Raw genomic sequence first — 12,376 nt, 5'->3', positions numbered from 1 at the left:
ACTATATGGCATGATTGCTGACTCAACAATTTCTAGCTAAAATAAGTGGGAGGATTGCATTAACAAATTGTTAAAAGATTTATAGTTAATTTGACAAAATTAAAAAGTTTAAGATTGAATTGGTCATCATACAAAGTTAAGGAATTCATGGACAATTTTCCCTTTTAGTGTGCCTCATTGAAAAATACCCAGAGATCATCGTATCAATCTTACAAGAAAAATATCTTTATGTGGCGGCTATTCTAAGATCAAACTAATTATATTGCAACGATCTTGAAGACATCGTACTTTATTTTAGGTCAAAAGAGAACATCGCGTTCTTTTTTCCTCCGAAACTCAAATACAAACGTAAGAAAATCACGGTTGGCGGCTAAGTTGGTGGGATCTTTCTTGGTCCGAATAAGTAAACCCAAAGGCAACGTGCTTATTCTGTGCTATTGAATTGACTCTGCACTAGACACCTAGAATCGCGTCATTTCTTAGACGTCTTATCAATCTTTATTAGCGCACGACCTCTTCTATTCGCCAGCGACAAGGCTTTACATATAATTATAATAAAAATAGCCTTCGGACGTCGGGCCATCCTGAGAACTTCCACATTGTCTGCATGTACAGGCTCTACTTTGACCCGATCAAAGTGAAACCAACTAGGTTATTTAATATACCGCGTGACAAATCTAACAGCTCTAAAGGCTGCTTTTGATAGTTTCATTTAGCTGTAAGTCTGTGTGGAGGCCAAAGTATTCTTCTGTGCAAAAGCAAATGGCTGTCTGTCTTCCTTGTTTTCGGGCCTTGGTCGCCCCATTTCCCAAGCGCGGTGTCTCCCAGCGTCCACCTGTTAGAGCTCAGAGTTTCAGAGAAGAAGAAGGTAAACATTTACCCCACGTTTGGCCCTTTAGCATTCTCTTTGCTACGTATCGTTATAGTAAGAATTCAAATGACTTTCCATGATATTTATCGTATAGTCTTCGGTCGCTGCAGAAGTTTCAGTTTTTTCCTTTCTTGTGGGTCATATTGAAAAGAGCACGTTAAGTGTGCGTCCTGGAAATGATTATATGCGATGATGTCTTGGTATGGATCCAGGGAGATCATCATCAAGTAATATAGTCGATGCGAATTTGAGCGTCTTGAGAAAGAGGATAGATGAAGCAAAGACGAAGGAGAGATTGGAGAGGTGTTGTAGAAGCGAGCTCGGGTGGAACCACGCTACGTCGGGATGCTATGCCATATCCAAGCGGAGAAAAGATGCAGAGACGTCGGAGTTCTTTGAACTCCTACTTTTAGTTTGCAGAAATATTGGCCTAGCAAACATTGCTTGTGCATTCTTCCTTTGCTTAGCTTCCATATTCGTTCATTTGAATCAAATTAATGACCATTTCTTGTAAATCTCTCCCTCTCCCTCTCTCCCTGCCTCCCTCCCTCCCTCCCTCTCCCTCTCTCCCCGTGTGGTTCCGTATAGTTTGACTAAAAAAGAGTAGGTTGAGCTCAAAGGATTCATGACTTTATCATTTGTAGCAATTTCCCAATGTTCACAGTTTCAATTGTGCTAAACTTGATATCTATGTAGTTGTTCTTAGGACATTTATAACAACTGTATTAGATTTACATTAGCTCATACAATCAGTTACTAACTGTTGACATAAAAAAATGATCAATTTTCATTTGTTATTGATAAGTGTTGATTTGATAAATAGTTTGGTCAAAACAATCGACAACTTAAAAATAATCGAAAACTCTCAGATAAAGTCATTGACACTATACATCAGTCATTGATGAGAACCTTTTATCAATCAACCAAGTCATCAACAACCATTATAGATTTTACTAAGTGTTGAAACTCAAAGGCAACAATGATCAATTGATATTGGAACATAATTGTTGGGTGGTTATAACTTCTTATAAATAAGTGTTGTTTAATAATATGAGATTGCAAAATAACTTCTAATAACCACAAATATGATTATGGAGTTATATGTTCTTTCAAATTCAGCCCTTGTATTAGATTTACATTAGCTCATACAATCAGTTTATCAATCAACCAAGTCATCAACAACCATTATGGAACATAATTTATTAGATTTACATTAGCTCATACAATCAGTTATATGTTCTTTCAAATAACTTCAAATCTCAAGTGTATGCCCCACAAATTAATCACAAAACTCGACGTTCTTTTATAAATTTATCGATATATTTACTTCCCTGCAATTTATATAGCTGGATACAATTGTCTTCAATATCTGTATCTATAGATTTCTTGTCATTTACTTTTCTATGTAAAATCAATAAAGAACCATTTGTAACCTTTATCGATTCATATCGATCCTAACCAACCTAGTTGCATCCTAAAAATGTATGTGTTACCAATCATATTTGACATGCATGTTTTTAAAATTCAATAATATATATTCTGAGTTATTACGTAAACTTGGCGATTAACACCATGAGATCTTTCTTGAGAGAGCCAACAATCTTTGTACCCTTCTCTTAAAGACATAATCACGAGATGATTATGCTACGCACGACAGAAGATCACGCGTATGTTTGCACTGATCACAATAGCTGAAAAGCGATGAGACAAAAGAACGTTGGAGGTGGGCGACAACCTCGACCATCCGTCCACGTCTTAAATTGAATATTTGAAAACAAGACACGTCTGTGGTCCGAATTCTAAGATGCTATTAATGTGACTTGATATGTGAGATTAACCATAGAATCTTTCCTACGAATCCATAAGATTGGAAAAAATACTCAAAGGAAAAAAATATCCAAAAAATTTTAAACTTATTGCATTTTTACTAATTTAGTCATAAACCTTTCAATTTCATCAATTAAATCCTAAACGATTTTACTTTTTGTTAATTGAGTTCATTCAATTAATTTTGGTTGGAAATTACTAAAGTGATGCTAACCATCCTGTGTGGCATGACTAGCACCGATATATATATATATATATATATATATATATATATATATATATATATATATATATATAACTTTTAATAATATGATTTTTTTGAATTATTTATCTATTTATTATTTTATTTTCTTTTTCTTTTCTTTTGTTTCCTTCCTTTTCTTTTTGCAAACTCTAGGGAGTGAGGCTGCCGTCCATAGGCGACGCCCAGCGACCATCACCTAGGCTACATGAGGGCCTCTACGCAAGGTGTTGCGGTCCTTGCCCACCCCAAACGAGGGCCCTGAAGCCCTCCTGCAGACCAAGCAAGAGTCATTAGTCTAATAGGTGAAAGATTTTTTGGACGATTTCCCCTGCTTAAAGAGAGCTTGTCATTGATCAGTATTTTATTTACCGATGAAACATTTAATAATTTGAGCTGTGATGACCTCGTAAATAGGTTTCTAATGACCAAATGATTATTGATGCAGCAAAAAGGGGTGATACTCAAATGACAATTTGCAAACACAAAGTAAACATTTGTGACATGAAGAAGGCGCACATGCACAATGTGTGATAGAAAATCTCCGAATTTTTCATTAATTCATCAGAGAATAAGCTAAATCACAAGTAAGTAGTATCTATGCATATATATAAAAAAATCAAATTTTAAATCTAAAATAGGAAATAGATAAAATAATAAGAAAATCTGTCCTGCTAAATCTTAAATTCTAAATGATAACTACTAAAAATTGAAAGACGTAATATCCCAAAACTAAAAACACCTAAAATAAAGTAAGATAAGCAAATAAAAAATAACTAGAAACACGGATTCACCAATCCAAAAACAGACACTCAGGCGCACAGGCTCATGCTCCTAACTACAGAAAGAAATCTCTTTTTCCTGTATTCTATAAAATAGGATGAAATCTATCTGATATATAGAAAAGACCAAATAGATACCCTCTTAATCGCTATTGACACTGGAAAATTCGAAAATAACCCTAAGTTGTAAAGAATTAGGAAAAGCAGACAAAACCCTAAAGTTTTGGAGAAAAGCGGCATGGAAATAGGAAAAGGCCTCATAAAACACCTATACAATGGACTATGAGGTTTGAAACGACTACAACTGCGCAACCCAATTTGGCTGCAGTATATTATTACATGCTTTCTGAACTGATATTATGTGCTGCGTAGCTCTTCGTCAATTAAAAGTAATGGTGGTTTCTCTGTGAGCTATGGATATTTTTGTCTTAGGCTCCTTTGTTAGATTTGTATCTGTTTGAATGCTCTAGAAAATCATCAGTAATCACATTCATGTCAACCCCCTTCATTTGGGAAAAACTCATCCTCGAGTTATTTGGAGGATCTCAAGTACAATGGCTCATCATCAAAATATAGACATCAGTGACGAAAGAGATACTCATCAAAGTTGGGAGATCAGCGGCATAGGCGTCATCATTAATGTTCTTCGTGATCTTGTACGTTTCCATACTTCTTCGGTCGCAGCTTGCCATGCTAACCCATCAGAAACACTCTTTCCCCTAGAAAATCAATGCATCGTCACCTTCAACAGGTATCTACATCCAACAATGATGATCTGCAGCAACCTTATACTTAGACCGCTTCTAGTCTCTGCTCAATAGCGTCTCCACACAAATATTTAGTTTCCCTGAATCCGATTAACAACTTCAGTCTAACCATCTGTCTAGGGATGAGTTGCGTTGCTGTGGTTAAGGATCGAACCAAAAACAGCTAAGAAACCTGGTGTCTGGGTTGGCAGTAATGGTTCTCATAACGCGGTGCAACCTCACTGCTTCAGAGGAAAATAGCCTCGCAAAATGCAATCCATCGGATGTTTTCTTACATGGAATGAAATGTGCCATGTTGGAAAATTGGTCCCACACCACAAAAACAGAATCGAAACCAGTTGACTATGCGATAAACCGAGCACAAAATCCATAGATACATCCTTCCAAATATCTTCCGGAACCAGCAGAGGAATGAACAAACCTGCATTTTGCATCTGCCGCTTTGCTGTTTGAAATAAAAAAACGATGTTGCACCATTCTGCAACATCACGCTTCAGCTGAGGCCAGAAATACTGCAAAAGTACCGTTGCAATAGTTTGTAGTGGCCCAAGTTTTTGGCCCGTCCGCCCCAATGAAGTTGTCCACTAACATGTGGGAAAATTATAAAAAAAAAAGTCCTAAACATTTTACAATTGTACTAATTTAGTTCTAAATTCTATTTTTGCTAATTCAATTATAAACATTTTATATTTGTACTAGTTCAATCCATCCAGTCAAGTTTAGCCGGTTGATGCTAATGTGGATGTCGGCCAACACCGGCCATCTAGCCAACACTAATTTGGACAAAGGGCTGGTGAGGTCGGCCAATGGTGAGGATGGCCTTTGCCAACTTGCACCTTCAAAGGCGATCCTCACCATTGGCCAGTGAGGCTAACCTGGCCAAACAATCGTTGTATATGTCAGTACCAACCGGCCAAAATTAGATGGATGAATTGAATTCGTGCAAATACAAAAGGTTTATAATTAAATTAGCCAAAAAAATTATGATTAAATTGTCACAATTGAAATATGTTTATGACTTATTTAGCAATTCTCCCACTAACATACATTATTGATAATGATAATAATTTGCTACTTGAGTTAAATACCCTAAGGCAAAACAAAGTAAAATAAAAGGAAAAAAAGAGTTAGATTATCACTAGTGACACAAGGAGGATATTGGGGAGTGGTTCAAAATCAAAGCTCAAGTGTTCTTCCGAATGGGCCCCGCTCTTGCAAGACAGGAGATAGACTAAAGTTCCCTATGCGCACACATCCATGAGGGTTCTTGAATCATCACTCTACTAAGGCAACTTAAGGCGCGTTTGATAACGATTTTGTTCCTAATAATAATTTATAATAAAAAATGATTCTTTTTTATTCTGTTCATGGGAACAATTTCTAAGTATTTTAAGCCATTTGGTAATTATCCAAAATTTCAATTTTGGAATAGAATTGCGTTTGGTATCATGTGCTCAAAATTTCTACTCCAAATCATTTTATTTTAATTTTTAAATAATTTTATTACTTTTTTCTCTCTCTTTTTTCCCCTTGCTTTCTCTTCTTCTTCTTCTTCTTCTTCTTCTTCTTCTTCTTCTTCTTCTTCTTCAAGTCACCGGTTGCCAACCTTGGGATGACTAGTGACTAGCCAAACGAGGGCCGACAACCTTACTGGAGCGTCGTCGGCCCTTGGCAAGGTCGTGCCACATCGGCTAAGTCTCCCTAGTAGCTGGGCATGGCTTGGCCTCACCTAGCCATGGCTCGGCCAAGCCTCATCGGGGCTTGGCCAAGCCTCGCCGAGGTTGGGCCAGCCTTGTTGATGGGTGAGGAGGCCCAGGCGAGCCTTGCCTAGCCACCAGTGAGGCTCGGCCTCGCCAGATCTAGTGGGGCTAAGCCTCGCTGGTGGTTGGGCTCGCCTCCAACAAGCTTGCTGGATCTCGCCTTGGCCTAGTGAGCCTCTAGCGATTGGTGGCAGCGGGCGGCGGTGGACTACAGTAGCAACAGCAGCAGTGGCAGCAGATGAAGAAGAAGGAAGAGGGGAGAAGAACAAGAAAAAAGAAAAGAAAATAGTAGCTTGTATCTAGAATTGTTCCCAGGAACAAAGAATCAACTTTTTTTGACTTCTCAATTCTGTTCCATATCTACTTTCGGGAACAAAAAAATAGAAAATTTTTCCCATAAACAAATATTTTACCAAACACATTTATGTTCCAAATATACTCCCAAGAACAAAATAATAGAAATTATCACTATTTGGTAAGTTAACAAACAGGCCCTTAAAGTCCCCGCTTGGGTCACAAACCTTCATTACCACCCTAGCCGATCCTCCGTCTATGCGCAAAAAAAAGTATAGTGTCGTCGGCATACACATCCTTCCAATGTGGGACTTTTGGCAAATCTAAATGGGTTTTTCATGTTTGTTATGTATAACAAAGAAATGGATACATAAATAAGTTGACAAAATGCGTCTTCTATTTCTTGTGAGAGCCATCTAAAACAGCAAAGCCATGTTTTAGGGAAAACAAATTGCAGGAGTATATTTTCTTTTCCAAACAAATGCAAACTGTGGCAAGGCATGAGCTGATCAATCAATCTACTAAGGCTATGTTTAGTCTTCTAAATTTATAATTATTATAGAATTAGATATGATAGAATATGAAATCCAAGGATTTTACTATGTCCTATCAATTGTTTAGTGATTGCAGTGTTAAAATCGAATATACTCACATCATATCATGTATGTATATTTTGGCTTAATAGAGTTGCCACAACATGATAAGATACGGAAAAATGGAGAACAATAAATGATCAATCATAATGGGGAGTCAATCCATGTGATGTAGTATTACTCGACTGTCTTCTTGCTTTGTTGATAGTACCTACTCTAGTTCCGCTTTATCACTTATCGATAGTCTAACATTGCAATAACCAAACATACATTCGAAAATCACTCATTGCACCAAAACTGATGAATAAATGGATTAAAGATCTTCAAAATAGGGATATAAAAATATGAAACTCGATATGTACAAATTAATTCCTCAAATTGTCAATATCTACAAGAAGTAGGGCACCATCCATTTCACTTGGGCAAGGACAGGAGAAAAAAGCTACGGTAGGAACTGAGTTGGTTTGTCCGAAGAGTTTTGTGACTTTGTCATACCATAAACGTACAATAGGGAAATCCATCCTGATAAGTCAAGCTACGAGCGAGGTCAATTGCCCCTTAATTGTAATAAACTCCAGTCAAGTCAGAAAACCAAAAATGGAGGAAGAGAAAGTTAAATCTTTATCAAGGACATGGTGTTAATAATTTAGGCGAACTTCCTGTCCTGAATGCTTAGCCCAGGTTAGCAAGCTCCTGAAGAAGCTAACCATTGCCTGTTCATATGTCAACTACACTCCAGCCACATATATATGCATATCACCATCTTCAGCGGATTCATTGATTTCATCAGCATCTGTTGGCAATTGAACTGGGGCAAGTTGAATGCAGAGATTTCTGGTCCAGTTAACTACTACATCTATGTTTGCTCAAAAAAAAAAAAAAAAAAACTACTACATCTATGATATCGGCACCAGCCTTCACTATCCCCAGCCAGACAAACAATTTAATTTGGAAAAAAAGGATGATTTTACCTCATAAAAATCTTCAATTACCTACCCCGTTACTTCTTCACCACTTAGCATAACAAAGTAATTGGTGAAGCATTTATGATTTTAGGATCGGTTGTTAGACTTAAGTGCTTTGACTTGGAATAAGATTCTAGAAAACAATGAAGAACAGCCGATGACTATTTATGATACAGGGAGAAAAAGATTCTATATTATGATACAGGGAGAAAAAGATCACGAGCCCAGTGACTATTTCCCTCGGATGTAGTAACAAATAAGCCATCATCAGATTAAAATTCTGTCTTCAAACAGATAAGTGGGTTAATTGATTTTCTCCATCCATCCTTACAATATGGAGGTTAAGTGTGTGTAGGTACAAACGTTAAGTAAACACGAATGATTGTACGCTTAAAGTATGAATGAAATGAAAAGGAAATGCGTCCTGCACTTCTAAGTACGACAAAAAATGCTCAGAGTCTGCCCTTCGATTATGACATTGATCTTCTGCCTAGCTAAAAGAGAAAAATGTCAAAGCAATTGTACGCGTATATGTCCGACTCGGTTGGGGAGCGCGGCAAAATGATAACAAATTTTCTTAATTCAAGCAACATTTTTGATGATGTGTTTACTAAATTGCTGAAGAGTCTACTTTTTGCCGTCTACGATGCCCGCAGTCACGTCGCAAGCCCTTGTCATCGAGCTTGACCATCCGCGGCCCTTCTGCGGACAACATAAAAAATGCTGGTGCTAGACACTTTCTCCGATGTGCGATTTTCAGCAAATTTCTTGCTTCTCATCCACGGCAAAGAAACTTAACATATAAGCGCACATCCTACCCTTATGTACATTGATCCAGCATTTACCCCTTTTGCTCTGTTCCCCATCTCCTTCTCTGCTCGCGGTCTCTTCCTGGGCCATTCTCTTGTCCACCATTCCTGAACTTTTTGCTTCCGTATTTGCTCTCCTTCGACTTGGAGGAGTTCCCTAGATGGTCTTGGTTCTCCACTGTCCTCTCGAAATTCTTGTACTGGTCAAAGTCCATTGATCAGACTGAGCTGAGCGAGGTTCTCCGCGGAGATTGAACCCTAGTTTTCTGCTATGATGACGGTGACAGGGAGGGGAATCTCGGTTTCATGGGTTTTTCCCCAAGAGCGAAAACCGAGAAAATGCCCGGTGGTTCAGTTCGATTATTAGCATCTTGTCCTTCCTTGTCCGAACTGTTAGCACACATCCAGTGAAGTTAGCCTTCCACATTTGAAAATTATATATTTCTCTTTTGCTGGTGGAGTATAAATTAGTACAAACAAAAAAGGCAAAACTAATTCACAGTAAAGCTATCAGTTAGCTCATTGCAAAATAATTGTACAGAGGAAAGCAGGAGAACTTATATTAGTCAAAGTAGGACCATCACAATTAGCTCATTTTGCAACTTTTCAAGCAGTCAAAAAATCCTTTCTTCTTCAAGAATCTATATAGGGAACCCTACACTGCCAAGTCATTTACCTCTAGCTTATAAGTGCACAGCAGAGTTGCAGTCAAACAATCAACTAAAAGAACATTGATTTAACAAGAAAAGAATTGATTAAAACTGACATTAACTAGAGAAGGTACAGTCCTCCAGCCAGTACTTTCCTTCGAACCAAGAGAAGGAACAGCCCTCCTGCCAGTAATTTCCATGTAAAAATTTCATACTCAGTCAGCATTACCTTTATACATAGGCTCCACAAATTTTGTACCTGGCTATTTCTAAGTTGCTGGTGGACCAGACTTTTGCCCTCCCTCGCGTGCCCCCACAATCTTCTCACAGACAACACAGAAAGGTGACTTCATAGCTAAATGAAGTGTATTGTCAATGTGAAATCACACTGCATCAGTCTCTCCCCCACAAATACGGGGGATTAAGTTTCCCGAAATATAATTAACAACTTTGTTCTGACTGTCTATCTGTGGATGAGATGTGTTGCTGTAATCAAAGGACGAATCAAACAAATACCACAAACTATTCCAAAGACATATGGGAACGCTGGTATCTTGATTGAGAAACGATAGTTTTCCGAGCACCATGCAATCCCACAACTTCAAAGAAAAACAGCCCTCAACATGGGATTAATCAGATCTTTTCTTACGTGGAAAGAATGGTGCCAAGTTGGAAAAATAGTCCATCACCACAAAAGCAGAATCAGAACAGCTGAGTATGTGGTAAACCAAGCATGAAATCCATTGATAGATCTTTGCAAATATCTTCTGGAACTAGGAAAGTAGTTTGCAAACCTATATCCCTCGTCGCCCCTTTGGCGTTTGATAGACATAACAATGCTACACTATTCTACGACATGATACTTCAGTTGAATCTACAGACACCCCTCAAGTACTGTTGCAATTATTTTGCCTAACTTTAAGGATGCGCATGACAAAATTTCTGGCCAGAAATTGATTTTTTAATTTTTATTTCAAAAATTGAGAAGTCAAAAATTTTAACTTCTGATTTCTTCTTCAAATCTATTTCGGAATAGAAATCTATTTCAGAAATAGAAAAATTAAATTGCATTACCAAACGGATTTCTATTCCAAACATATTTCGGGAAACAAAGAAACAAAAAAATTTAGAAGTAGAAATTTTATCATACGCGTCATAAGTGTCCAGCTAGTCCACCCTAGTTAAGTTCACTTTATGAAGAATGGATTGATTACTAACATTTACCACGTGCTCTAGCAACCTGCATATTGCAAATGACCAATGGTAAAAAATGTGAAAAGGAATTATATGCGCGTACGACCAACATGACGTGTAGGACCGACATGGACTCGCTCGGATGGGAGCAAGGCAAAATAATAACAAATTATCTTAATTCAAGCAACATTGTCAATGAAGTATTTAGTAAACATAATGTATTTGGATTATTTACGCATTAAAACAAGTTTCGTCGAGAGTCCTGGTCTTTCACAGACCAAAAGGTGGAGGTTGGGAATTGGGTGGAGAGCTCAATCGCCCCAGATCCAAATCTAGCGTGCACCCTGCTCTTGCAAGACAGGACACCTGCCGACATCTGGTACATGTTTCAAGGCCTCGCTCCTCCGTACCGCTGCCCTCCCGGACCACCCTTAATGCTCCCACTTGGGTCACAGGCCCACGTTACCGAGCCCAGCGGATTGCCATTTTGCCGGTGCAGACAAAATATAAGGTCTTGGGATTGCACACTTTCTCCCGATGTGGGATTGCTCAAGTGTCTTCCCGCTTTGATGATGGTACAATACACAGTTCAGTTCTGCTTTATCGATCATTGGCCTAAGGGACATGCTGGTCGTCAGGCCAGGTTCAGACGAAGCGGGAGGGCCGCTCTTGTAAGACGGGCCTCGCACCCTGTCCGAAGGCCCGCTCCCCCTTCCGAAGCCAATCTTATTGCCTCCACTTGGGTCACAAGCCCCTGTTACCAAGCTCGGCGGTTCTCCATCTCCCTGCGAAGTGCGAACTACATATAAAGCGCCCGCGGTACACACGTTTCGACGTGGGAGTTTCGGCAAATTTCCTGCTCCTCATCCACGACGGAGAAAGCAAGCGCACATCCTGCCCATATATATATTTTGCTCTGTTCACCATCTCCGTCTTCATTGCTCGCGGTCTCTTCCGGGCAGTTCTCTTCTCCGCCGTTTCTAAACATTTTTGCTCTACGTCCTGTGCCATCCACATCGTGTTTCTTGTAGCTCTTCTTGCTCTTCTCCAAGGCTCCGTCTTTGCTCTCCTTCGACATGGAGGAGTTCCTAGATAGTGTTGGTTTCACGGGTTTGTTCCTAAGAGCGAAAACCGAAAAATTGCCTGGTGATTCGGTTCGGCCTCCATCTCTATGAATATGCGCTGCCTATTTGCGAAAGATCAAACACTTATTGAATTTAAAGTAAGAGGACAAGAAAATCTCGAACATTAGATGCCCACTATCGCTAAAAATCCACGGCGAAAGAAAATTTTGCAGCATCTTTGAGAAAAAAAAAATTGAGATGTTCCCGGTTGCTCTATCATCATTATAATTCCACCGATAGTTAAAATTTCTGATCAAACGAAAGTAAATCTTCTAAATCAAAATCTCCCTTTTTCTTCTTCAAGCATATGATTGAGAAAAATAATTCAAAATTCTCTCACCAATTCAAGAAACACAAGACCCTTTTCCAAACTTCAAAAACGAAAGTGAAAGATCATCTGAAAACGCCCCAAGGAAATTTGAGTTTAAAGTAGGAGGACAAGAAAATTTTGAACATCAAATGCTTCACTATCTCTAACAATATACAAAGAGAGAAAATT

The 12,376-nt window shown here is 38.6% G+C and overlaps 1 protein-coding gene across 1 annotated transcript; it reads left to right on the top strand.

Moving 5' to 3' along the window:
- Positions 1–566: 566 nt before the first annotated feature.
- On the top strand, positions 567–1,401 carry LOC104422127. The gene is made up of 2 exons (XM_010034357.3): positions 567–868; positions 1,084–1,401. The coding sequence occupies exons 1-2, from the start codon at positions 763–765 to the stop codon at positions 1,383–1,385; spliced, it is 408 nt and encodes a 135-aa protein (XP_010032659.2). The 5' UTR covers positions 567–762; the 3' UTR covers positions 1,386–1,401.
- The last annotated feature ends 10,975 nt before the right edge of the window (positions 1,402–12,376 follow it).

Source organism: Eucalyptus grandis, chromosome 10 (genome assembly GCF_016545825.1).
Source record: "Eucalyptus grandis isolate ANBG69807.140 chromosome 10, ASM1654582v1, whole genome shotgun sequence".
Lineage (NCBI taxonomy): Eukaryota > Viridiplantae > Streptophyta > Magnoliopsida > Myrtales > Myrtaceae > Eucalyptus > Eucalyptus grandis.
The sequence above is the reverse complement of the archived record's forward strand: the minus strand, read 5'-3'. Positions and strand labels throughout refer to the sequence as shown.

Coding starts and splice junctions, on each gene's coding strand:
- LOC104422127 (XM_010034357.3), top strand. CDS start 763: ATGGCTGTCTGTCTTCCTTGTTTTCGGGCCTTGGTCGCCCCATTTCCC. Junction 869..1,083: donor GAGTTTCAGAGAAGAAGAAG/GTAAACATTTAC, acceptor GTATGGATCCAG/GGAGATCATCATCAAGTAAT.